Source organism: Lichtheimia ornata (genome assembly GCF_029851405.1).
Source record: "Lichtheimia ornata isolate CBS 291.66 chromosome Unknown scaffold00036, whole genome shotgun sequence".
Taxonomy (NCBI): Eukaryota; Fungi; Mucoromycota; class Mucoromycetes; order Mucorales; family Lichtheimiaceae; genus Lichtheimia; species Lichtheimia ornata.
Genome location: NW_026695356.1, coordinates 173,480 through 201,327, shown reverse-complemented (window position 1 = coordinate 201,327; position 27,848 = coordinate 173,480). Strand labels below are relative to the sequence as shown.

The 27,848-nt window shown below is 44.3% G+C and overlaps 8 protein-coding genes across 8 annotated transcripts; 6 read left to right on the top strand and 2 right to left on the bottom strand.

Moving 5' to 3' along the window:
- Nucleotides 1-1,629: 1,629 nt before the first annotated feature.
- Nucleotides 1,630-7,979, top strand: O0I10_007454 (uncharacterized protein; the record flags this gene model as incomplete). Its single annotated transcript, XM_058487470.1, has 3 exons — nt 1,630-2,139; nt 2,209-3,454; nt 3,517-7,979. The coding sequence occupies 3 exons, from the start codon at nt 1,630-1,632 to the stop codon at nt 7,977-7,979; spliced, it is 6,219 nt and encodes a 2,072-aa protein (XP_058341770.1).
- A 1,616-nt stretch (nt 7,980-9,595) lies between these two features.
- O0I10_007453 (uncharacterized protein) lies at nt 9,596-11,891 on the top strand (the record flags this gene model as incomplete). The annotated part of the gene is made up of 4 exons (XM_058487469.1): nt 9,596-9,714; nt 10,098-10,205; nt 10,266-10,472; nt 10,535-11,891. The coding sequence occupies 4 exons, from the start codon at nt 9,596-9,598 to the stop codon at nt 11,889-11,891; spliced, it is 1,791 nt and encodes a 596-aa protein (XP_058341769.1).
- A 178-nt stretch (nt 11,892-12,069) lies between these two features.
- On the bottom strand, nt 12,070-14,541 carry O0I10_007452 (uncharacterized protein; the record flags this gene model as incomplete). The annotated part of the gene is made up of 4 exons (XM_058487468.1): nt 12,070-13,238; nt 13,302-14,013; nt 14,087-14,214; nt 14,274-14,541. 4 exons carry the CDS (start codon nt 14,539-14,541, stop codon nt 12,070-12,072), a joined length of 2,277 nt encoding a protein of 758 aa, XP_058341768.1.
- A 3,797-nt stretch (nt 14,542-18,338) lies between these two features.
- On the top strand, nt 18,339-18,899 carry O0I10_007451 (uncharacterized protein; the record flags this gene model as incomplete). The annotated part of the gene is made up of 1 exon (XM_058487467.1): nt 18,339-18,899. The coding sequence occupies one exon, from the start codon at nt 18,339-18,341 to the stop codon at nt 18,897-18,899; it is 561 nt and encodes a 186-aa protein (XP_058341767.1).
- A 907-nt stretch (nt 18,900-19,806) lies between these two features.
- On the top strand, nt 19,807-20,370 carry O0I10_007450 (uncharacterized protein; the record flags this gene model as incomplete). Its single annotated transcript, XM_058487466.1, has 1 exon — nt 19,807-20,370. One exon carries the CDS (start codon nt 19,807-19,809, stop codon nt 20,368-20,370), a length of 564 nt encoding a protein of 187 aa, XP_058341766.1.
- Nucleotides 20,371-21,264: 894 nt separating this feature from the next.
- Nucleotides 21,265-21,831, top strand: O0I10_007449 (uncharacterized protein; the record flags this gene model as incomplete). Its single annotated transcript, XM_058487465.1, has 1 exon — nt 21,265-21,831. One exon carries the CDS (start codon nt 21,265-21,267, stop codon nt 21,829-21,831), a length of 567 nt encoding a protein of 188 aa, XP_058341765.1.
- A 1,778-nt stretch (nt 21,832-23,609) lies between these two features.
- O0I10_007448 (uncharacterized protein) lies at nt 23,610-24,925 on the bottom strand (the record flags this gene model as incomplete). The annotated part of the gene is made up of 7 exons (XM_058487464.1): nt 23,610-23,719; nt 23,779-23,841; nt 23,894-24,031; nt 24,104-24,219; nt 24,313-24,451; nt 24,518-24,578; nt 24,656-24,925. 7 exons carry the CDS (start codon nt 24,923-24,925, stop codon nt 23,610-23,612), a joined length of 897 nt encoding a protein of 298 aa, XP_058341764.1.
- A 476-nt stretch (nt 24,926-25,401) lies between these two features.
- O0I10_007447 (uncharacterized protein) lies at nt 25,402-27,153 on the top strand (the record flags this gene model as incomplete). Its single annotated transcript, XM_058487463.1, has 3 exons — nt 25,402-25,529; nt 25,587-25,731; nt 25,804-27,153. 3 exons carry the CDS (start codon nt 25,402-25,404, stop codon nt 27,151-27,153), a joined length of 1,623 nt encoding a protein of 540 aa, XP_058341763.1.
- Between the last annotated feature and the right edge of the window lie 695 nt (nt 27,154-27,848).

The following is a 27,848-nucleotide window of genomic DNA, read 5'->3' as shown; positions in this document are numbered from 1 at the left end:
AGGAATCTCCTGTACGCAAGCTTTAGAAACTGTATTCATTGCAATGTTTTATTGATCATTAGGTACACGTTACATTCTTCAAACCAGCAAATGCCCAAGAGTTTCGTAGCATGAATACCTAGCCCATGTCATATCTTACACAAATTGTATAGCAGGTCGCCTATGCAAGTTGCATTCCCAAAGTGATTCTCAGCCTTCGAAACGACTTTGCAGCTAAAAGTGTATGGTGGGGCTATATCCAGAAAACGTCGAGCATACATTATTGTTATCTTTGAGATATTTGGCCTTCTTTTTCTAGTCATCGAGTCATCGATTTACGTTACTTTGATATAAAAAGTTATTCATGTCCACCTATTGTTGGTGGTTTGTATACATAAATCATTTTTGTTTCGCACAATAGGGTGACAATATCATGTCATCCGCTGATGAAAGTGTTTCAAAAGGCTAGCCAAAGTATGTGGGATCGAGCATTTCCAAATCATAGAATGTCAGGTGACAAATAAGTATTTGAGACCTAAGATAAGGAGGAGAAGAGTCCTTGATCGTATCGAATTTGGTGCACGGATACAAATAATGGAACGACGATTGAACCCCTTGCATACGATGGGTATATCAATGAGAGGGGATTTATTGATGACAATGATGATCCAACACATTCATTTTCTACATTGTATTGCTAATTCTCTTTTAATACTTAGCACGAGGCATGAAGGATACCATCATTGACATGTTATGATACCCCGCCTTTATATGATCATCGATGAAGATGTTGATAAGGTAGTAAGTAATACGCCCAATATGATGTTGTGTAGCAGATGCTTCAGTGTATAGGGCAACAAAGTATGGTGTAACATTGCTGGGAGGCGACAACACATGCCGATGATGTTCCGACAACAAGGTCTAGTTTATGGTTTAATGATTGCCTGTCTGATAGTGATGGATATCTGAAACATGTTTTTGGGTGGTTCCTGATGACAATGCAGCAGGCTGGGAACGGGGAAATAAAAAATGTCTCGGAAGGTCTTCCGATGCTTGGGTGTGTGTGTGTGTGTGTATGTGAGGAAGGTGTGAGTGTATCGAATAAAGGTAAATGAGCGTACCTTTAGCCCGGAGTCGGGATAGCATTTTATATAAGATTTGATATTCAGCAAGGACCATCATAGTACAAGTATCATTTTACTATACAGCAAGGGAAGAAAAGAGGAATAGGGTATTATCATTTATTTGTAATGCTGATCATGGATGGTGGCAAAGTGTCTATTTGTGTGATAGAGAGAGAGCGAGAGAAGAAACAAGGAGTAAGAGGAGGAGGGGGGGGAAGGTAGGAATGAATGAATGGGTGTTGTGTGGGTGGTGGTAGGTGCTATGTGCCACAGTTTCCGCTTTGAAGGGCAGTGGTGCATGTGTGTTTGGGCACATACACATTATCTCTCTCGCTCCCCTTTCATCTTTTGTGTGTGTGTTGTGTCTAGGTGGTGTGTTTCTTTTCTCTTGTTCTTTATTCCTTCTCTCTCCTCCCCCTTTCTCCTCTCCATTATTATACCCAACCTCTGTTTGTGCACCTCTTGAAGACAACAGACATTATTCCTCGCACCATTCTTGTATTCGCCTTCTTACGCCGCTGATCGAATGACAGCTCAGTTTCATGTCGACACAACAGCGCATGCGTCATCCAAGGTCCTCCCATGTGAGCACGCGCCATCAAGCCCTGATCGATCGTATGCTGAGCTACCTGCAACACCACCATCCCCACCTCATACAACCATCCAGGCTGAATTCTGGCATCTACGGCAATGCACCTTATTGAATTGGGTCAACAGCTTGCTTGGCTGCACTCCTCCTCTCTCTTCTTTCATATCACTACTCGAAGGCGATAGACTGTGCACATTGATCTCTCGTGTTTCTGGACAACAACAACAACAACAAGAAGAGAATGGGCAGCAAGGGTTCTCGGGGGTCGTTAGCATGTTGCATGCATGGTTGGGACGTACACACGTCGAACTTGCTGTATCTACCGAAGCTGTTGAACGTGGCGACCAAGATCAGCTCATCAGCCTTGTGTCACTCATCCTCACTCAGCATCAAATACAATCCATGAATGCTTTACAAGATACCATGTCAGCACTCGTTGGTTCACATGTAAATATCCATTATTATAATAACATTGTATAAATATATACGTCTTTACTCATTCAATCTTGCATTTAGGTGGATCCATTACCCATAGCATCAACAGACGACGTTCAACGTGTGGTGTTATCGTATATCCAGGCAATCTTAGCCGATTATGCAACATGGTGTCCTTCAATATCCAATTTCAGCGGCAGCGGATGGAAATCAGGTGTCGTCTTTATGGCCTTATTGCATTGGCATCAACCTGCAAGTGTAAGGGATTTGGTTGACTACAAGAATCCAGATCAATCGCGATGGAGTGTTATCTTGGATACAGCCTTTCAACGTGCTCATAATGCCTTTGGTATCCCTATTCTTTTGGACGCTGCATCATTGGCAGATGCATCTCAAGTCGATCATGAATCTGTGTTGGCATATTTGGTGGAATTCATTGCCAAGGCTGTACCTGCTGTATCTCATCAAAAGGACTCGATTATGAATCAACGACAAAATGACATTGAAGAATGGATATCACATATGGATCATGATACGACAGCCACTCCACATTGTGCAACACCAGAACCTAGTGATCAAGACGATGAAAAGCAGGATCATCACAATGACAACAACAACAATACATCGACGACAGGATCATTCACCATCACATCCACCTATACACAAGTACGCTTAACCAAATCCACCAAATCTGCCACACCAGATGAAGAGTTTGAAGCACGTGTTTCTTCTCTTTTGGATAAGATTGCTCAACTTCAACATCGTCTTGCTTCTTTGGTGCCTACACGTTCCTCAGCAGCCGGCTATGCTATGCATAACAACAGCCCAGCTACACCTGATACACAAGTATCATTGGATGAAAACAGCACTATTGGCAGCAGCAGTACCAATGATACTAGTGAACGACGTCGATTACATCCACTCGATGCGGGTCCAGAAGACCTTGAAGCGTATCAACAACACTTTGCTGCGTTCCAGGCAACATTACAAGCCTTTGAACAAGACGACATGGACCCTTTTCGAAAAGCATGTCAAGAGTTTGATGACAAACCAGCCAATGCGAATTTGGTGGAGGATAGCTATTCGTCTTTGATGACCAATGTGGATAATACCAGCCATATGCTCGATGCTTTTCGACGAGGATTTGAGTTTACACAGCGATGTAAACTCGTGCGAAGTGAATTGGATGCTGTACAAGCATTGATGGTGCGTATGACGGCATCTTCTACCGATGAGAATGTCCAAGATATGGAACGTCGAGTGGAAAAGGCAGCTGCTATGATACGCGTGATCCCCGAAGCATTTCAAGATTTGATTACAACGGATGGTAAGGATGGATATATACATACATGCAATCCACACAAGCACTAATATCTTTTCATTCTATAGGAACAAATCAAGATTCACCATATCAGAAACATTATGACGCACTTGTTGAACGAAGTGGGCTTGTGCGATCGTGGGTGGCTGAAGTGCGAGTATGGTTTGCAGAAGCTGGACGTATTAGACGATGGATTTCGATTCGTATGAACCGGCTTGATGAAACAACAGTGCCAGAGCCATTGAAGGATGAACAACTTGCAACACCACGTGAGACAATCGAAGCATTAAACAAGGCACATGCAAGCTTGGAAGCCGAGATTGAAGGGTTCAACAAGGAGGATATGGCACGATTAAGAGCTCATGTCAAAGCGCGTACAGGAGCAAGCCTTAGCAGCAAAGATCTCAGCCCAGCGGATACGACTACCATCGAGATTACATTGACCACGCTTGCTGCTCTTGATCGTCTATTGGGTACTTTACGAGCCAAAGGAGATGCATTGCAAATCTTGACCCAGCGTATGGTGTGGGAAGATCACGTGGCTGAATGCAATACTTGGATCACTGATACGGATAATGAGGTGGCTGAATTCATTCGAGACACGGCACGATGGCAGCCCACAGAAGATGATCAAGATGAAGATGAATGTGTGGATGAAAACAAAGATGATGAAGGCCATTGGCGTCGTGAACAATTGCTTGCCAAGGAGCGACTCAAAGAATTAGTTATCCAACGCCTATTGATGCTTGAGAATTCACGCACTGAATTTGATCAAGGCCAATTTACCTTGGCAGTGGATGCGTTTCAAGATTTGGAGGATTTGACAGCTGTCCCAGCTCATTTGGAGAAACGACAAACGGCATGTGAAGAACGTGCAGAGACGCTTGGTGAACGTATTGCTTATGCAAGACAAGTGGTTGAACAACGTCTTACGGTGATGGATTTTGTGCAGCAAGCGGGTCGTGTGACTCAAGAGGGTCGACAATTGCTGACAGCATTAGCTGAGGCACAAACCACAGCACATCCAGATGACAGCGATTATGATGATCATGATATGACAGCACGTGTGCAAACGATGCAAGAACGCATTGTACAACTTGTCACTGCAGCAGCAGCACGTATCCCTTATCCTGAATCACAAGATGATGAAGAGAGCCCTGAAGCCAATGCCGCCATACGAGAAGCCATCAGTGCCAAGAGAACAGCTTTGATCTTGCTAGGAGACGAATTGGATCAGGCATTAGCTGCATTACGTACTGTGTTACAAATGCATCGACGTGGACGGCAACTTTTGAATGATGCATCTCGATTAAGCACATGGGCTGAGGATCGATTACGACATTTGCAGAATAGTGTGACAACCGAATCGATTGGAATGGATGGATTATGTCGACTTGAACGTGAACGTGATAATCTGCAACACAAGCTACGTGACAAGGAGAATGATACGGTTGATGTGCTCACAAGCATCCATTCATTATTGGACACTACGCCAGCACCTGGTGACCGTGATCGATTGGATGAAGCAGCACAGCACCTTACTTGCACCTTTGATGATTTGCGTGATACCCTGGATGCTCATAGTCGTCGCTTGGATGCATTGCGTAGGAAATTGGAGGATGATACTACCTACTCGGAACAGTTGGCACAATTGGCTGCATTTGTGGCTCGCACACGTGCTGCATTACCAGGTCTCAAACAAACGCACGGCTTTATCACTGGACAATCTGAAGATCAGGATAGACAACGACATGAAGCACTCGATGCTGCTTATGCTGATATGGAGACTATCTTTAAAGAGAATGGTGCACAATTCAACCGGTTACGCCAACATCAGGATGCAACACAACAGCCTGAATCAGTGAAAAAGACACTTGCAACTTTGGACAAGGAATGGGGACAACTTGCTGATGAATTACAACATTTTCAACGATTCACTGAAGCTGTGGGTGGATGGTGTGGACGACAACGACGATTGAGCATGGCTGAAAAAGAATTGTTGAATGGATTACACGAGAGCGTATCACAACTTGCACGCACAGGATGGAATGAAGATGATCTTTTGGCGATCGAGCGTCGAATTGATGAAGCATTACGTGTCTTGGATGGTGTTGGAAATGAGATTGCAGCCGTATCTGGTAGTCGAGATGATCCTTTGGAGATGGCCAATTATGCATGTGCACGTGATCGTCATTCCTTGTTGACAAGCAAGGCTCATGCTATTCGAACAAGTGTGGATGCTCTTCGAAAGAATGCTGATCATGCAGTGGCATTATCCGAATTTTTGGGTCAAGCAGATGCATTGGTGGCGGACGTACAAGCACACATGGATATGATGCGACGACGTATGTCACTTGCTGGTCATGGAGATTTTGCGTCATTATCACCTCAAGCTATTGAACAACAATATCTTGCTATTCAGCGTGACACTGCAGCATCAGAAAACAGAGCACAACAACTTCGTCAGCAATTACAACAACTACAACGGGGAGCAGCTGCTGCTGGAGACAATGATAGCGTACGTGAAGCTCTCAAACGCGCTGAAACAGCTGTTGGCAAATTGCTTGAGACCGTGGCACTTGAAAAGCGGCAAGCGGCATTTGTACGCAAGACTCAGATTCATGCAAAAGCTGCTGGTGACTTGAAAAGCTGGATGGATCGTTGTAATGATGCCGTGCGCCAATTGACAGGGGATGTTTGCATCAAGGATGAATCAGAACTACGAGCCGAGATTGAAGCAATTGAACACAAGATGGTGGAGATGCAACCTGTTGTACGAGCGTTCCAAGCTATGCCCTCTCGTATCTTTGCTGGTCGTGATGGACAACCAATTGATTTGAGTGATATGCATATCGATGGGCGTACAGTAAGATCGGCTATTCTAACACGTGAAAACAACATCTTGGATGAATGGCGCCAATTGGGAGAGCAATTGAATGTTGCCAAGCAACGTGTGAAGAGTGCAGCACGACATGGTGAAACAGCACGCAAAGTGAAGGAGATTTTATCTCTCGCTGGTCGTCTCAGGGAACGTACTGGAGCTATTCGTATCATCAACAGGAGCAGCGTACCCAACAATGACGATGATCATGACAATGAGCTATCGGCTGTGACAACATGTCCACTTTCGTTGTTACCCACCGAACATGAATTATTAGGCGCTCGTGCTGAACTGGATGCTATTGAACGTGATATCGAACACCATTTGAATGCTCGCCTTGCTGAATTGGATGCTATGCTTAACAGCAACGCTGAAAGTGAAGATATCTTTGCTGGTCAACGAACCGAGATTGCTGCTGCTTTGCGTGGTCTTACTGATATGGTGCGTGATAAGCGAGCAGCTGCAAGTGCTGCAGCACGTCTTGAACCGTTTTTGGTTGTTGTTGAGGAACTTGAAGTATTGCTATCGGCCATTGGTGAAGTGGTGGATCGTGCATCACCATCCTATGCACGTACAACTGAGGATGGGAAACCAAGCCGAGCTGATATACAAGGAATGCTTATTGATCTTGATACGAGATATCGTTACTATGAACCCAAGATTGATGAATTGTTAGCTGAAGCTCGTCGAGAAGCAACACCATTAGCAGCTGATGATCATCGTGTTTCTCAATGTGTGGGTGATCTTGCGGATCGATGGGCACAACTTCAAGCCCTTGCTGCTGCTCGTCGATCGGATCTTGTTGCTCGAGTTGGACCATTAGGCTTGGCAGATTTTACTACACCACCACGTCGTACAGCTTCTCTTGCCAAACGTCAATCCATGCCAGCATTCCCAAAACCATCACAATCAACACCTCGTCCTACTGGTGCACGTGCTCTACGTGCTCGTCCACAATCTGCAATGTCCTCTCATCGTCCACGACCAGCATCAGTACGTGTACCAATGTCACGACGCACAGCTGCTACAGCTGCAGTACGTACAACACCCACATCGGCAACAGCACGACCACCCTCACGTGGATCAACCAATACGCCTGAAACTTATGTTCCTGATCCAGCCAATGATCTCGATATGGCAGTGGGTAATATCGTTAATGATTCACCCTACAAGATTCGAGTCAAGATGGTGCCTGGTGAAGTGGGTCGTTATTGGTTTGGTACTCGAAGACCCAAGTTGGCCTATTGTCGCATTCTTCGCAGTCGAATGGTGATGGTGCGTGTTGGTGGTGGATGGGTCGAATTATCCCAATTCTTGCGTGATCAAAAGCTACTTGAAGAAAGTGATCTTGTTCCTCATCGTGCATCACCACAGCAACAAAATGCACGTATCCGTGAAGGTGTTGTTACTATTCGTGGTGGAGGTACTACAGGCAATAAACGCAATAGTTTTGGACCAACGCCACCATCACCCGGAAGTGATACCCGCTCAACACCACACCCACGAGGATTATCACCAACGACATTTGGCCATGGCGTAAAAGAAGGCAACAAGTTTTTGATTCCCGTTGATGGACAAGGCAACCAAGTCGAGGTGCGCATGACCAAAGCCAAGTACAAGAACTCTGGTTTCATCACTCCATGGCGTTAATACCACACAAGCACATTTTATATATATATATATATACAACCACCAAGTCATCTATTATTGTTATCATTTCCACACCAACAACAACAACAACACACACACGATATAGAATACCCCATCTTTTGGCATATACTTTTTTCTCTCAAGACTCTTTTGCATACCACACTTTTTTTTTGTTGTACAATAAACAAGATATCCACTCACATTTTTATCTCATGCGATAAACCGATTCGGCAACAAATTGACTGTTATGGATGAACGCATGTGATCACCTCTATCCATGAGCGGTTTCCTAAACACATTCCATTGTCATGGTTCGAAAGCAATGAAGAAAACCATTACTATGTGCCAGGTAATAATGCCTTCTCGATGACTGATATGCATTGGTATTGTGTGCTGTAATAAAGAAACACCATTTGTTTGTTTACCCAACAAATGCGTGGTGTTACCAAGTATCACATGTAGATTGTGCGACGCTGCTCACAGATGGTGGGTCCTTTGGAAACGGGGATGGGATCAAAAGGGATAAGTGCTGGCAATACAACAAGCATTGTGACGTATGTATGTGTTGCAGCAACAACAGCAGCAGCAGCTTGTAGATCGATCCTGTACAAGTATAGAGCAGCATGGTGGGTTATCAAAGGTAAAGATCTACATGCTTTGTGTGTGGGGGAGTGACAACACGTACGCACATCCGCGGCACAAGAGATTATCTCAAGACCTGTTATGTATATGCATCTCTATGACAAATGATTGAAGCTGTCGATGCATTTGATCATCTCTATTACTACAATCATGGTGCTTCACCCAAAACAATGCACACCGCCAGGAACCGTCATCATTCATTGACTGCATATGGTTGCACAAGCATGTTGCGTTCTCTTGCAAATAATTCATCATCTCTATTCAAACAATGCTGCAATCAACGATGATATTAATCATACCAAATTCTGATGCAGGTACGCCATACCCAAGCTATTTGACATGTATGATGCTTTGTCGGTATTAGGATACCCGATGATCACATTACCTGACTTTTTGACACAAAGTTTATACGGCCATTTGTCATCACGACGACGCTGTTATAGCTCATGACAATCGTGACAAATGTACTCCTTGCTTGTATTTGGTGTATGTGCGTGCGTGTGTGTATGTGTTATGTTTCTCTGCGCACGGACAACACGAACACAACAGTCGTACGCATATATGTGTTCTTGTTACGCTATTCCCCAAACCCGCCGCTTCATTTTTTAATTGCATGTACGCACGCAACACGTTTGGTAAAACACATTCACCCACCCCCCATCCTTGACCCCTTTTCACATTTTCTCTTTTAGCTCATTGAAGATGAAAGATGCACCTCACAAGGTTCCACTGCACCCGCCGATCTTTTGGGCGGGCAATTTGGAAAAGCTTTTGATGGTGGGTTTTTTCGCTCTTAATCTGCAACTCAACCTTGCTCACTGTTTTTGTAGTTCCGCTCCACCATACGATTATAAGGTTTTCACTCTATCTCTCTTTTGCCTATTTTCTTGCCCTTTCTTTTTCTTCCACATCTCTTTATAGGACGAGGACTCGTTGATCTTGCTCCTTGTACTATCCCCTCATTCACATACAACATGAACCCTGTGAACGATTCCAAAGAGTGGCAAGCTGATGCGTCTTCAGACGCTACGTTGCAATATCCCGCTATGGATCATGGCTACCCAATGGGCGCAGCACCAGTACATCCTCCAATGTAAGTTTTTAAATCGGATAACGTGTTTGGTGAGGAGATCGTATGGGTGGGTGTGGATGCGTATGTATGAATGAACGCGTCCATATGGTTGTCAATTATGCGTTTCCCTCTTGGTGCAACCTCCGCGTGTTATACGTGTGGTAGTTGTGTGTTCCTGTGTGTCGTCGTTGCTTTTGTTTCTCTTTTTTTTTGGACGACCCATTTACTGTCGAGGAAAAAAAAACACAAAGCGGCGACACAAAAAGTGCGGGAAAAGTTCGCTGCGCAAAAAAAATGGTGATGGAAAAACAGCTGGTGTGGATACAATCTTGCACCAAGGGGCAGGAGAGGGAAATACTCCTTCCAAACATTCAATGGCATTGACTTTGTCTTTTTTTGTGTAGCCATCAACATCCATCCTATCCTCCACAATCACCCATGAACCCTGTATACAAGCCAGAGCACCAACATCCGGTAACAACACCGCAACCCGACCCGAGATTATCCGCAGGGTGAGTGTATGGGGTTTTATGAACCATACGTGCCTGTTTGCTAACATGTAAAAAACCCAGCCCTCCACGACCCACTCCTGCAAAGTCCACTGGTACGATGCCTTCACCTACAAGAACATACTCGTCACCACCCTATCCAAGTATTAGCACCCCACCTGGTTACCGTAAGCGTGGAAGAAGTGACTCTTTGTTTCCTCCAGAAACGGGTCCATTCTTTAGCTCCACCAAGCCACTTGACAATCTTTTTGCACTTGATCGTACAAGCTTGTAAGTACAATAGACAACAATGAGCCAAATAGGGATACTTACATATACACCTATACCCATAGGGTAAGCGTACGTATTCATTCAAAGATGGATCGTGGATTCTTTCTTGCCGATAACGATTGGACATGCTATCGACGCAATTACTTCCAAGTGAGCAGCGCCTTTTCAATCCATGGCATTGGCCATTATTATGCGGATCATGAGCCACCATGTCTTGTACGCAGTGAAGATGGTTTATTTTATCCCGTGCGACGTTTCTTGCTTGGTATCTCGGCTCGTGTATCCAACAGTGACAAACGTATTGAGCTTGTACAACATACACCAAAACGTGACAAGGGACCACAAACCACCCCACAAGCAAAACCCATTACACCTGGTGGAAATCTTAGCATGAGCTCTGTTGGTGGTGCCAATCAAAACATTGTCACCTTTGAACGTATCCAATTCAAGACTGCAACAGCCAACAATGGCAAACGACGTGCAGCTCAGCAATATTATGTAGCTGTGGTTGAGTTGTATGCTGAAACAGATCAAGGTGAACAAATCAAGGTTGCTTCTTGTCAATCAGCACCTTTGGTTGTACGTGGTCGTAGCCCAGGTCATTATACTGATAGCCAACAAGAACGTATGCCTGGTGCAGGTCTTGGTGCAGCAACAGCACCTTCACCCTTATCACCTACGCATCCTGAAGATCATCATCGATTTTTCCCTCCTCGTGGTTATGCTGCTCCACCACCTCCTCCACCTCCAGCTGCTATGATGGGTGAATATGGATCGCCTTATGGTGCACCACCTCCACCACCTCCACCTCATGCAGCAGCAACAGCAGCTTATTATCCAGCACCACCACCTCCACCACCTCACCATCACCATCATCATCACCATCCCTATATGAATCCAGGCATGGTCATGTCACCTGTGGCTTCACCAACAACGACTCAACCACCACCACTTCCTGCTCCACAAACGCATCACCATCAACATCCACATTCATCGCCTTATCATCAGCAACATCATCCTTACATGGTTGGTAATGCTGCACCACCACCACCACCACCAGGCAATGGTACCATGCCTTCACCTACACCAGGTGAATTTGCTGCACCTCATCCTATTCAGCAAGAAGATAAATTATCGCATCCTGCAACACCTACAACGACTGTCAACTATATGGATGCTGTTGCTGCAAATGATTGGAATGCACGATCGCGTATGAACTCGGCTGGATCGTTACCACCTCCACCAACAAGTGCAGCAGCAGCTGCTTATTTCCAACATCATCAGCCAACAGCGGGTACTTTATCGTCGAATGCATCGACCAATAGTGCGTTTTCTCCCACAACACCTACTACGCCTTATGTATCTGGAGCTCGCAAGTATCCGGATCAACAACATCATCACCCAGCTCAGTCGTCTTAATTCATGCATATTCTTCTTCTCTCTCTCTAATTTATTTACGGCTTATATTGTGTACTACTTTATGTCCTCTTTCTTTTGCATCCAAGAAATAAAAGATACCACGTTTGATCTCCAAAAGTAGATTTATAAAGTCGTCATTATGTACAAATGTTCTTTTCTTTTTCTATACAAGACAAATTCAAGGATCATCGATCGAGTATGCTAGTGCAGGTTGGTATCCTTTTCGAGAAAATGAAGGTATGGTGGCGGTAGAAGAGGAAGGTCGTTGTTGTGATTGATTAGGGGCAGCAGGTGGATTGTTGACATGCAAAGCCGTGATCAATGGTTGATACGCTGATGGCTGTTGTTGGTCTTGTAGTAATACATTGGCTGGATCTTCATCTATGTTGAAAAAAGAACGTCGTTTCTTTCCTGCTGTCTTCCATCCGTTGCTATGCACTTGAATATCAGATTGATGAGGAGGAGGTTGTGGTGGTGGATCGGATGCTCTTTTTGGTAAAGGTGCTGCTGCTGCCATAGTAGCAAGCGTAGTCGTAGTGGATTGCAAGTTGCTAAGCAAGCTCATTCTGCTGGTATCATGTGTCAATGGTGGTAGAGGTGCGGATCGTGAATACCCATCGTCGTTGTCATCCTCTGATCGTGTTGACGCACCAATACTCCGTTGTCCTCTTCCTTTCTTACGACGCCACCATGCCATTCTTGCAGGAGGAGCACTCGTTTCATATATCTCATCATCCGCCAATCCTGTCATGAGCACCACCAAGTTGCGCACAGGAACCGCAAATAGCACCAGCAAAAACATGGCGAAATGCAAAATGATTTGGGACCATGCTACCATTTGCTTCGATACATCCGCAATGCCGAATGGTTCAATGTACACAAAGCTCAATGCCACAATGATAATACGGAAACATCCACATAGGATATGCAACATGTTGACGTGCCTTGATGCATATGGCTTTCGTATCAGGTGTTGAAGAAGGAAATACGACTCTGAGACAAAGATCACCAAGATTTGTGATAAACCTGGAATGTTGATCCATCCCACCAAGGCTCCTGTTATGATGCGATGAATGAGCCCATATAAAAAGAAATGAAAGTGGTCGTCCGTGTATGCGTTGTACAATGATCCATAACGAAGGAGCAATGTCAAATCCGAAAACACCAATGATGGAGGGCGTACATCCAACAGCACAAATGCAATGTATCCATACACCAAGAAAATGTGAAAGACGAGAACAAGCGCGGCAAAGAGCAGAATGACCACCGGTGCAGGGAGCATCAATTGACAAAAGGAGAGGGTCATCATTGGTAGGTAGAATAATGTCAATACTCGAAGTATAATCCCTGCATAACTTTTTATATTAGCAACCCATAAACGACTTTCAACCTATGCTTTCATAAACTTACCAATCGTAAAATTTGCGACTTTGGAGTTCTGTGCTTTGTATTGCTGAGGCGCATACCATGTCATGCAACGTACCATCACCCAGATGATAAGGCACACCAATAAACATCCCGCCATGATCATAAGAAGTACAATAAAGGATGTCATGAACAGGCTGTTGATATCGATCCCTGTTGCCATAGCAAAGTTGTTCATGCCCGTTCCATTGACAGCGATCCTAGGACTATCATCGAGACGTCGAGTACTGTTTGCCAAGCCCATGTCAAACAAGGCACGTGTAGCAGATTCTGGAATCCAACGAGTTGGGAATAGCAAAAAGCTCCATGCAAAGTTGGATGCAAACAAGGAATAAAAAGCTGGATAATCGAGATTGAGTTGACCCAAGAGAGCGATGAATTGAGCATGATAAATCAAATCAAAAAAGCCGGGTGTCTTGAGTCGAAGGGTTGCTGGTAGCATTGCATAGTTGGATGTAAAGAGGAAAACGTCATGATCGGTATCGGGCACAGTGGCAAAGGAAGCAAAGAATGATACAAAAGCGGCAAACACTGTAAGAGCGATTGGGAGGTAGATAAAAATAGACTTCCAAGTAGGATGCTGATATCCCACAGGTGCCAATGTCAGGCACAACCATGGCTCCATTTCCCCTGTGAGTGTTGAATAGCGTACAATGATATCTCCCACTGGTAACGACGTGTTGGGTAAGGTAAATCCCTGTTGAAAACAAAGGTAGCGTGAGACCATTGTCAACCATCACCACCACCACAACAACACAATGATGACTTACATGTTGAATCTCTACCGTATCATTGGATCTCACGGGACATCCACCAACAATGTCTGGACATAAGGGTGCCAAGTGACTATAGATGATGCTGTTGCCAAGCATAACTTCTGCTTTTGCTGATGCATACACTATTGAAAGACAAAGGTGAGTTACTCGCTTCAACTTCCAATCAGATGTTTCTTATTACATGTGCCTGTCGAACTCAGGTTGGCCACCGATATCAAGGATCTTCCCGTTACGTTGAGTGAATATGAGTTTGTGGACCCATTGAACGATCGTTGGGCATCCAGTATCCGGAATGTGGTTGACTCTTGGCATTGGGTATAGTTGTAGCGTGTGTCAAAGACAGTGTTGGCAATGGGAGCAATGCTGCTGTTCTGGCAGTCGACTAATGGAAGCGTAGAAAGAAACAGAAGCAGGAGTAACCGGAGAAGGAAGAACAACTGCCGCCGCATAACAAGGAAAAGAAAAGAAGCAAAAGAGAGCTATGACACCAGAAAGGAAGAAGCCACAACAATAGAACACACGACACACACACACACATCACACACGCACGCACGCATACACAACAGTGGATGATCCAAAAAGAAACAAAGGATTTATGTATCCGCTTTTGGCAACATCATGGGCCAACTATTATAAGCAATGTTGCCATGCATGTACTTCTTCTCTTTGTTCTCTTGCTTATCTCATTTTGCTTGGCAATAGGATTGTTGCTACCCTTTATCTATTTTGTACATTCCCGCTTCTTCTTCTACTCTTTGTCCTCATCGCCATCAATGTTACCATTATTGATCACTGCTACCCCCATCCTGACCATTCATCATCAATAAATTTGATACGAAGATATAAATACATCCATTCCCAAATCATGCTGGTGTGGCCCGTATTGGATCAGTCATCTTTTAATCGTCCACCTGCTTCAGATACTATGCATGTTACACCATTGTTTGTTGAACGCAAACACAAACGATGAGCTTTTTTTGGCATCAACGTCATGCGGACACAACCGCTATAGCATGATCGACTCCCTGTGCCTGAATACCGCTCTCTTGCATGCACATGATATGGTACATTGATCATAGCTTATTACACTTGCTGTCATCCACAGATTAAACATGCATGAAAACTCGTTTACTGTATCATCGGCATTTGCATTGATGTGTGACAAAGCATCCACCCCGGGACAAATTGGAACCAACTCGGAGCCTTCCGTATCCGAATAATGGGATCAGCGTCTCCTCCCTTGCCGAAATCTTATGGTGATCGGCTGCCAACCCATCCACATTGTTATGAAGAACAAGCAAAATCCAATCGAGCTTGCTAGTTAATTAAGCCTTCTTCTTTGATTAAAAGTGTACACAATGAAGCATGCCACGGATGGCGTAAGGCGTTGCCATGGTAATCTTAAGAGGAACAATGACACCCGCTGACCATGGTAACATAGCAATAATAAACCATTCTCTCACAAAGAAGACATGATATGAAGAGAGGAAATGGGTGGAAGGGATGTGTGGGGATTTTTGTGTTGGATTGACTTTTATGTAAGCTATAGGTGCAATCCACCTCAGCAGTGTTCAGCAACACACCATGAAAGCCAAAACAGAAACGATGGCAAGTCTTAACATAGGAACCGCTTCTTGATGAGCCATCATCGTACTTGTCTTTTGACCCAACATGGCTCTTCTGCTTTATGTACATGAATAAAATGATAAATGGTCAATCTCACAGACCTCTTTGGATGATACAATAACAGCTCCTTTATTATACAACTTTTATGCTTATCGTCTGGATGGCGTAAAAATGCACCTCTTGACTATGGAAGTGCGTGAAGCCATGATAACAGCCAAATCAATCTCTGATGATAATCCAGTCATTGGTTTTCAGGTAGTAGCCATTAGAAGCATAAACCTAATCCTGCGGAAATTTGATGACCCAATCTAAAGGTGATCGATTGATCAACCAGGAGACCCTGTTGACGTGATTTGGCAACCAGAGGTATCGATTGATGAGCATCTTTGATCTTCAAGCGTGCGATGACTTATCCTTTTACGTATAATGCATAGAGGTAATGGTGACCAAAAATGGGTGCTGATTGATTCACAGCTAATTTGTTCTTGATCCAGGACCACAGCTGTATTAAGAAACAAGCCCGAGTTGCTTTGATGAAATTGTGTAAAGCGTGAAAGAAGTTCTTATCATCACTTCTTAAGTGCCTGAACATGGCCAATCCTAGCCGATTGCTTTCTTGGGGGGGGGTTGTTGATTAACGCCTCTTACTGCACGACCTTGTCAACGAAAGCGTATTGGCTTTTCAATAGCTGCAACCCTATTCATCGAGCGTGTAGAAGATTTGGAAAGATCATCGGATCGGCAGGGTGGTATGGGTGCTTGATTTTCCTTTTCCTCATGACCTCCCGGTTTAATGCCGATTTGCCTTTGACAAGTGCTCAATACTTTTCCTCCTTTGGAATAGCTCATTTCATCAAAAGGTACGCGCCATAGGTATTATAGGAGATGCAGATGATATATTCTTGCAGCATCACCGAACTTTCCGTTTCCTTGGAAACCATGGTAGGAGCAAAACTACAATCCCATAATATCATCATGCCATATTGCCTCTACCTTTAAAAGTGGTCTGTAGTGAAAACAATCATACTTTGAAGGTATATGAAACAAGCTATTGGGCTTTTCGGATTTCCCAAATATGAGTATGCCGGCTAATACTGTTGGCATATACACGTTCGTGACTCGTGAAAGGAATGAGAACAGCTCCAAGTGAAATGACTACATCTTCGACTATCCCGTATTTAGTCTGGCGTAATGGTTGACTAGAGGCTGTGCGCCGTGATACACATCGCCATTGCAGTCACCCCAACATAGCGGCAATATAGCTGTCTAATATCGTACGACTGGTAGTGCTGCATAGCACACGCGTATTAGAGGTCATAGAATACGACGCGTCATGGATGAGGATTGTCAAAGTGCTTCGTGATTATGATGATTTCAAAGGAGATGGAACCACACCTATTGCCAAAAGTGTATTTTTTGTAACCATTTACCTAGTTGTTGATCATGCTACCGAAACGAGAGTGGCGTGTTTCATGCTGGTACATGTGAGACAGCATTTTCAAGACTCCAAAATCGCCTGAAAAGCAATGACATGGCTCCCCAGAAGAACCTTGAGAAGGTGGTCTATTCACGTCTTCTATCGTTATGATGAATAAAGTGAACGCGTTTTTATTGATTACACACATAATGATGGGCAACTATGTAGTCGCGTAAATAGGAGGTTTATTGGTAGTGGATAGGGTTATCTGATCTCTCATCTTTTGGGTTGTTCCATACCAAGCTGATCACCTTGCCAACCCAATGCTTATTCGAAATCACACGAAGCACGAATGCAATGGTACATGCAACGCGTGATCATTTTTGTGAGTCTCAGGGAAGTTTTATGCTTGGTGTTTGTGCAAACAGAACACCTCGGCCAGACCTCATGTGTAACATTTCGTGCAGCTTCCCAAATGGTGGGACCATGATGCTGGCTTTTCTTAGAACGTCTACGTATTCACACACGATTGGTATTTCTCTACGTCATGAAGGTAAACCTGTAAAGGAATGTAGCTCCGAGAGGGTACTAGACAAATGCAAACCACCATAAACGTCGGCAGTTTTGAGATCGGGCACGTAAATGAAGAGGGGTAACTTTGGGGGTGATAAGATTCCGCCTCGGGATACTAACCGAGCATGAAGCCACTCCGCCACATAGCATAAACGAGGCTGACATTTTAGTATGCAATGCACATTCATCAAAGCATAGCATTGTGTAACATTGCAAATCATTCTTCAGCCACAGAGTGTGGTCCATAGCAACATCCCACCCCCACCACCAAAACTTTGGTTCGTAATAGGTGATGCTGTAAAGACATCCTGAGAATCAGCAAATACCAAGTTGTCAGCATCCTCATGTTACCTTTGTTAAAGTAAAAGATAACAAAAAGCTGCTTTTGCAAAGAGACCACATTTGAGAAAGCTTGGAAATCATGTATTAGGTCCCATCCTTTTTCCTTCTTGCCCATATCAGTGTGCTCCGCCGAAACCAAAACGCGTTCTTTCCCCCAATCTTCCCATCCACCACGACATACGCTAAACGCGTAATTGCATACAACCTTCTGAAACGCATAAAAGAGCACTATACCAATCTCTTGAGACCTTTTCATTTCATCTTTTTTCATCACAAACTACACACAAAATGCTCTCCGAAGGTACTCTCAAGGTTACTGTTCACTCTGCTCGCCACTTGGCTGATGTTGAACATGGCGGCAAGAACGACCCCTATGTCAAGCTTTCCCTTGCTCAAGAGGAGGGCTTTATCGACCAAGAAACCACTGTCAAGAAGGACGCTGGCAGCCAAGCATCCTGGGATGAGACCTTTGAGTTCGCTTATAATGGTCAACCCAACCTTTACATTGAAGTGATGGATAAGGAAAAGGGTGTTGATGAGCTTATTGGTTTCGCTGCTATTCCTTTGGACCAAGCACCCATCTCTGGTGTCTTTAACGTCTTTGAAACTGAAGGCAAGGTCGCTGGTGCTGTTCTTATCTCTATCAACAATGATGGTTTCGAAGAACCTGTCCCTGGTCGCTCTTTCATCGATGAGGAGCATTTGGAACGTGCTAAGAAGTTGAACCGCAAGGCTGTTGCTGGTGATGTTGCCGAGGTTGCTGTTGCCACTGGTGCCGCTGTTGGTCTTGGTCTCTTGGGCAAGAAGCTTTTCGAGAACTACCAAGCCAAGAAGGCTGGTGATGCTTAAACCCCACAATCTCTTGTATCATAGTCGTTTTTTCTCTTTTACATATTTGATGAATGTCTTTTAACTGTCACTAGCGATAGTTGTTTCAAATGCATGATATAAAATTGGTTTTCCATGGATGTAAATCTTCTCTTTGGGCATATTGGAATGGGCATTATGGGATTATAGGATGGGTTTGTACGCGTCAGCATAAAGCATTAGAGTCTATGATATATTTAGAAGGATGATTGGCACAGGAAAGGGTACACACGCCAAGACATAATCCAAACCCAGGCACCCTCATGTCAAACTTCTCATTCAGCAAGCTGTTGTTTATCCCACAAGCAAATAGCATGCGATTCCGACGATGCTAATAGTGACATTCTTATGACCCCTTTACTTCTCGATGTATGCACGCCACCCAAAAGACCTGACGGATGCTTCCGCCGAAGATTTTCATATGCGTGCGCTCTCAACATGCATAGCTACCATCTGGATGCTCGTGATTGGATGATGTTGACGGAGTGTGAGGTGGGAGTCTTTGTGCACCAAGAAAGAGCATTACCTTCAAAGTATGCAACCAGGCTTCAGGAACACGCTTACGAGCCTATTGAATGGAACATACAACGTGTGATAAGAAAGTGGGTCATGTTGTATGATGGATAAGGGTCGTTTGTGAAGGTGTAGTTAAGCCCATGGTTGCACTTTGGAGGTAGCACAGAAACAGTGGCCCCCAGCAATACGCACATAGCTGTGATTTTCCTCAACCTCTTGTTCAAGGATAGGTATGGCAGACGTTCTTGCCCATTCGCTGTGGATAAATTCAGCCGTTTAAGCGCGTCATCCAAAGCATATAAAATGACAAGCCGATACATGATCCATCATCCGTCATCTTTCTTTATTACCCACAACAACATACATCATCATCATGCTCTCTGAAGGCACCCTCAAGGTTATCGTTCACTCTGCTCGTCACTTGGCTGATGTTGAACATGGTGGTCGCAACGACCCTTACGTCAAGCTCTCTTTGACCCACGAAGGCGCCGACTCTTACCAAGAAACCACTGTCAAGGAAGATGCTGGTAGCCAAGCTTCTTGGGATGAGACTTTTGAATTTGCTTACACTGGAGAGCCCAATCTCTACATCGAGGTGATGGATAAGGAAAAGGGTGTTGATGAGCTTATTGGCTTTGCTGCCATTCCCCTTGCTCAAGCTCCTGTTTCGGGTATCTTTGATATCTTCGATGTTAAGGGCTCCATCGCTGGTGCTGTTCACATTTCCATCAATGACGATGGCTCTTCTGAACCTGTCCCTGCTACTTCCTTCGTTGATGAGGAACATCAAGAAGTCGCCAAGAAGCTCAACCGCAAGGCTGTTGCTGGTGATGTCGCTGAAGGTCTTTTGGCTGCTGGTCTTGCTGTTGGTGCTGGCTTCTTGGGCAAGAAGCTCTTCGATGAGTACAAGGCTAAGAAGGCTGAGGAGGAAGCATAAGATAATTTCCCTATAATGCATACCATTTACCATAGTAGCTAAATAAACGCATCCTTTCTCATGCAAACTACTTTCTCACTCATGTTGGCAAATGCTTGAATACCACCATATGGGATCCATTGGATCGATTGGCTTCGTTACTTTTTTTTTATTTTTGATCCTGTCATTCACTCGCGTATCGGGAATACCGTATGAGATGATGTTTTGTTCTCGGACTTGGTCTTCGATTTGCCGACAACCATGTATCCTTGTTCCAATATTAGGAAACGTTATCGAGCACAGTAACCATGTTCGTGATCGAGAATACGAATACGATCATATGTCCGGTTGCGATTAGGCGAGCGGAGTGCCTGCTGTGGTGCATATATGCAACTCAAGGTGCATGAGTCTTCTGAAACAAAACGCGTCTCGAGTATGACTCGATGCTTTTTGTTAATGCACGGCCCTTAAATCTTCAATATGGATGGACTTGTGAGAATGTGTATGTGTGTGTATGTGTGTGTGTGTGTGTGTGTTTGGGTACATGAGTACCCATACGCGTGTGTGTGAAAGGCAAACTAAATAAATAAATAATGGCGGCCGCGTGAATGAGTAAGGTTGTGGGAGGTAAGGCTGTGTGTGCCCTGTTGATTGGTGATGATGGTAACGCTGCAGCATCGATGTGACACAAACGTATCGCCGCAAGTGGGCTAGGCTTTGTACATCTTCCGCATTCAATCCCTGCGCCGAGTTGTCGTACGCGTTTGCTGTGTGTGTATCTCATATTCCTTCTACCCCCCATCTTTTTGGACACGTCAGAGATTTAGTGCCAAAGTCTGATGCTGTAAAGAATATAAATACGGTGAGTGTCCTGAAGCAATCGTTTCTACATCTTTTTCTTTTTAATCACAAATCATGCTTTCCGAAGGTACTCTCAAGGTCACTGTTCACTCTGCTCGCCACTTGGCTGATGTCGAACGTGGTGGTCGCCGTCGCAACGATCCCTATGTCAAGCTCTCTTTGAGCCATGAGAATGAAGACTCTTACCAACGTACTGAAGTTAAGGAGGATGCTGGTCCCCAAGCCAGCTGGGATGAGACTTTCGAGTTCTCTTATGGTGGTGAGCCCAACTTGTTCGTTGAGATCTTTGACAAGGAGGCCGGTGTCGACGAGCTTATTGGCTTCACTGCTATTCCTTTGTCTCAAGCTCCTGTCAACGGTATCTTCAACCTTTACACTATCAAGGAAGAACCCGCTGGTGGCATTCATCTTTCCATCAACACTGAAGAGTCTGATGACCCCCGTGAAGCTGAATCTTTCATCCAAGATGAGCACAAGCGCCGTATGGAGAAGCACCACCACAAGGAAGTTGCTGAAGATGCCGTCAAGGGTGTTGCTGCTGCCGCTGCTGTTGGTGGTCTTGGTTTCTTCGGCAAGAAGCTCTTTGATGAATGGAAGGCCAAGAAGGAAGCCGAACAATAAATACATCCCCTTCCCAACATTGTAGTATAGTTTTCTTCATCGAACTACGTGTATTATATATGGTATAATGTAGTTGTTTCAAATGCACAATATAAAAGCTTCTCATGTAATAATGCTGGTCTCTTTAATGAATGCGTGGGATGTAGTAAAAATCATTTACATGCTATAAAGAAGTTGTTTCTATACGTAAACGATTTCTCTCTGGGATGATGGGTCACGTCATCTGAAAAGTTTAAGACAACACGCTCAAGCTTATCCGGGTTGATTTTTAGCTTGAACTTTTTTTCCTGATCTGGCAATAAGCTCATGATCCACATGCATAGGGGACAAGTGAAATCCGAATAAGCGAATATATCCTTGAATGGACCATTGCCAAGGCTTTCGGATTCAAAACATACGTGAATACGTGTTGTCGGAACGTGTGGTGGTACAGGTGATTCGCGTCAGACAAGTAGATGCTCTATATGCTCAATTTCCTTTTCCTGTTGCAGGAACGACCTGGGCTTTGTCCGACAGTACACGGAGATTGAAGATGGCCCATCATCCTTTCTGCAAGTTGATATGTCGTTGTCGCAAACCCACTAAGGAAATTCAAGCATAGTGTTATACTTACGAAAATTTTTGGATAGATAGCGTCGAGGCTGCAAAAGTGTGTATCTCCCATGGTATTCATTTTTGATCCACGTTGCATAGCGACCATTTCGAGATTTGACTTTGAGATTCTACTTGCTGCAAAGGCTCAGCAAGTAACTGAGCTAGCCAAATACTGTGGTGCTGTTTATAGAACACATTGGTATAACTGCACACTGACAAGGGTCATAAACGAGCCCATTTCCCAACCAAACAAGAGCACATCCATCGAATCATGAAGGAAGCCGCATTGTAATTTCATTGAAGAAGATGATGATAGGGGAGCATGGATCATATCTACAACGAGGTTGTTGGGATAAAACTTCTATGCTGGGATCATGGCTAATAAGAGTTGTATGTCGAAAACGGTTGCAGGACCAAACAGCGGATGGATACAGATGTTGCTTTTCATGTCATCCAAAGTTGAGAATCATGTCGTAATAGCATGCATGTAGATGTAACGCGTTGCTGGGCTGAACGGAGTAACGCGTGATGAGTTGTACAAGTGGATGGATACAATGCCAGACGCAGCATGCAATGTACTCGTAGTCGTAAACGAAGCTGATGACGATGCAAGATGAGCATATCATTGATGCCATCATCCCTTTGATCTTGGTTGTTGCAAGTCGTCGATGATCATCTTCCATAAAACGTGGGTAGTTGAACAGGAAAAGTTGGATCTTCCACGCTTCGTTCCTTTTTGGTATACATCAAGGCTTCATTGTGATGGTGGAGAGCTCTCCTCATTGCCGGCTTGGAATGTTGCAGCATTACCAGTGATCCCTAGGTCTTCCTCCAAGATGACATTGTTTGCTGAATGGGTGACAAAAGTGCAAGAAGAAAAGACGTCCGAAGGAAAGAGCGTTCATGCAAATTGGTAACATCCCCCCTTTCTTGTTTACCAGTGCCTTCAGTCTTATTGATTGCCATGGTCTCCTCTATGCTATTTGGCCTACTTTTGATTTCATGCCTTGTGCTACACAGTGCCTCACAGTGCCACTTGCAACATACATCTCGGGACATCGGGTGTCTCATCCTACTGGCGCACTTTCGGCAGCCGTATTATGTAACCACATGCTCACCCCCATGCCATGTAATAGCAATAGATGGATATAGTATGAATAAAAGATTCGTAATAAAGGCTTTAATTACAATCCATAACGATCCAATGCATGTTCAAGTTGCTTCTTGTAGTGCTCAAGTACTTGAGGCTGGTAACTATCTACAAGCGCTGCATACTCCGGTGTCGACAACTCCTCTAATGAAGCATAAAACTATAAGTTATCGTCGTTTTTCTCTCGCATGAATATCACAAACCATATTCTGCAATACGTTCTTGGACTCGAATCACATCCCCAGGCAGGGTTAGAAGGGTCTCCGCTATAACGTCGTGTGAGCATGCTTTCATAGGTCACCTTCATCTGGATGTTACCATTTCTTTTCTCGTCTTCAATAAGCATCATTACTCCACGGACCACAGTTTCCATCTTAACTCGAGGCGAATGTTCCACCAATTGCTTATAAGGGTCGTCGCCTTCCTTGTTGAGGATCATCCCTTGCATATCTGTGGCTGTACATTATCATGGTTATCCTTGGTAAGTTCATTGGTTCTTGGTAATTGAATGCTTTATCAGCTACTTACCAACCCAATGTGGGCATACAGCATTGACACGCACATTACAAATATCCTTAAGCATCTCCATACTACGTGTCCATCCCACCACAGCATGCTTTGTCGCAAAGTAATGAGCGAGTTGCCTATAATAAATGACGAGAATATCAATCCTTGCATACAGCACAAGGTGAAAAAAGAGGAATGCTCCTCAACATGAGAAAAGCAAGACATCTTACATGCTCGAAAGGAAACCAGCTACCGATGCAGTGTTCACTATGACTCCACCACCTCGTTTAGCCATGTGGAGAACAGCCACTTTGGTACACTTGACGACGCCCGTAATGTTTACTTTGGGTAAATTCACCTCTACTTCATCTATAGGATCCCAAATAGCCTTCGTTAATATGCATTACTACATGAGTATGTACTCCTCAAACCAACCTTCCAAAGGTAAAAACACGTTGTCGGCTCCACTAATGATGCCTGCATTCAAAAAAGCAATCTTTTGGGAGATATTGTTATCGCACGATTCAAGTACATGTGTTTGTATTCACCATCGACTTTGATACTACTACGTACATCCACACCACCAAAAGTAGCTTCAGCGAATCGAAAAAGGGCAATGACATCTTTGTACAAGGTCACGTCTGTATGAATGTAGGCAACCATTTGCGAGTCTCCAGCGCATTGACGATTGAGCTCTTGAGCTGTTTGATGGCCATCATCATCAAGGATATCGCCAATCACCACACGTATGCCTTGAGCGACTAATGCTTCGGCTACAGCTTTGCCAATCCCTCGACTACCACCAGTAATCACGGCCACCTTTTGGTTTTCAGATGCGGTCATTATCTTTGCTGAGTTGGATGAATTAAACCTTTGTTGGGAGGATGCTCTTTAAATAATGTCGCAAGTGGGGTTGCTCACGGTCCTCATATATGGTTTACGGTAAATCCGGTATTCGTTGGTGAATCTTTGATGATGGTGGTCATACTAGTTGATGAAGTAACAGCATTCCCACGTACAAGTAGTTGAATGGATGTTCTCAAATATGGAGTAATCGGCTGATCATTCATGGCCTGTGCCTGTGGATACATTACCCAGAATTCATGCAAGCTAAAACCTTATTACGGGGAGTATCAAACAATGTTAAATGAGATATTTGCAAGTCTAATTAATCCCCCGATAATCCTCCGTTGATGATATAGCTATGTGATAATTAGAGTATGTATGTAGAAAAAGCAAACAATCATCCTATTGTATAATAATCCAAGGATAAAATTGTACATGTTGAGGTGTTCTTTTTTTTTCCAAAAGAATTCGGTATGCAGTTCAATGTGCTCGTATTGCTGCTGTTCTACATAGCAGGTTTTGTTCAAGCACTCAATCCACTTAGCATCAAGGGCAACAAGTTTTTCGATTCCAAAACCAAGAAACAGTTCTTTATCAAAGGGTAAGTTGTGTAAACCTAAACGTATGCATACAAGCTCTAATGTCTATCATCCCGCAGAGTCGCATATCAACCAAGAAATGGAGAAAGCCATCTTCGCAATAACACAGATGTGATTATCGATCCTCTCACAGATACAGCTGCGTGCAAGCGTGATGCTGCATTAATGAAAAAGCTGGGTCTCAACTTGATCCGAGTGTATGAGGTAAGCAGTAGTAGTGGTGACACCCGAACCATCGCACAGGTAACAAACAATGGGCCCAATGGGTGGTTGTAGGTGGATCCCAGTAAGAACCATGATGGTTGCATGCAAGCTTTTGAGAGTGCTGGTATCTATCTTTTGCTTGATATTGCCACGCCCAAATTCTCCATCAACCGGGAAACGCCTGAATATGACACAAGACTGTATGCTGCATACACCAAGACCGTAGACGCCTTCCTCAAGTATAATAACATTATGGGCTTCATTGCTGGGAACGAGGTGACCAATGACAAGTCCAATACGCCTGCTTCAGCATTCGTCAAGGCAGCTGTGCGTGATATCAAGAAGCACATTCGTAGCAATGGCAACAAGGAGATCCCTGTTGGGTATGCTGGCAACGACGATGGGGACATTCGAGATGCCATCAAGGACTACTTTGCATGTGGTGCTGAAGAGGAACAAGCCGATTTCTTTGGTGTCAACATGTACGAATGGTGTGGTCGATCGTCGTTCCAAAAGTCGGGCTATGCTGAAAGAACCAAGGAGTTCACAGGCTACACCAAGCCCGTATTCATGTCCGAATATGGATGCAATCTTGTAACACCACGTCCTTTCACTGAAGTTGAAGCTATCTATGGTCCTGAAATGACAGGCGTATGGTCTGGTGGTGTCGTATACGAATGGTCACAAGAACAAAACAACTACGGCCTGGTACAAATCACTCCGGATGGCAAAGCAAAGCCCTTGACAGATTATCACAATTTGCAAAAGGCCCTTGCCCAAGTGGGTAGTGATGATGAACTTGCGGAGAATGCAGCTACCATGGATGATATCAAGACTAGCAGCAACGTATCATGTCCAAGTGCATCTGATCAATGGAAGGCATCCACCAAATTACCACCCACTCCTTCGGATGAAGCTTGTAATTGCATGCGTGACAATTTATCATGTATGGCATCGGATAAGGTTATTGGCACCAATGGCAAGATCACCAGTGCAGTGGGTGAGCAGATCGATATGCTTTGTGGCATGGTCTCGTGCGATGACATTAGCAACGATGGCGAAAAGGGGCGATATGGTGCTTATGCATTTTGCAGCCCGACAGAGAAATTGAGCTATCTCTATCATCTTTACATGGAGAACAACAAGGATGGCAAATGCGACTTTGATGGAAATGCAAAGGTCGCCAAACCCAAACGTAGCGATATGAACAATTGTAGCAAATTGGCTCCATCATCAAATGGTGGTAGTGGGGGCGGTTCATCATCGAACCATGGCAAGGATAACGGAGACCCAGGGTCGTCATCATCAACTACCAGTGATGCTGGGAGCAGTTGTCTCCTGCAGTATTCACCTGCTGCTGCTGTAGGTGCCCTTTCGACGGCATTGGCATGCTTCCTGGCAATCATGATAATCACCACCTAGAATTAATATGTGTCCGCTCTAAAGACCTCCTTCATTCTTCGCATCGTCGTCTGTATAAAGAAAATACAAAAGGGACAAAAAGCATAATACGATGTGTTTGGCTTTTGATGTATACACCTCCTTGAAGGAGGTAAGAATGCGACTCTTTTGGAAAGAAAATTAATATCATTGTGCAAGGGGTGGGGTAAAAGTAGGCGATGAGTTGTATCCATGGATAAAGATGATGATCGTGCTCAAAATGGTAGCAGCACCTCCTCCTCCTCCTCAACATCATCATCTCCTCCTCATCGACCACTCGTTCATTCTATGAACGTACATGGAACATCCACAAATAGACCCTGACCTTCTTGTATTCCACGTGCACGTCAAATCTCCCTCAATGTCCACTTGCAGAAAATGCATAGATTGAATATTGAATTATGGCAAGATTTGTTGTCAAGCAGTGATATGCGCATGATTTTACATCAAAGAACCTATGGCGGTTTGATGTTGTTGGGTGGGTGCTGTTACTATTCCCTTTGACCATATCGGGTTTTCCCTCCCTTTCTTCCGGGATCAAAAAGTGAGCAATCAATCAAGCAAGGGAACCTGTCATTTATTTGCCTTGATCTTTTTGTTGTTCAAAGTTGTCTTTTGCCTCTTTTTTTCCTCTCCAATACATACTTTGATTACACCTCCCCATCCATCCAAAGATT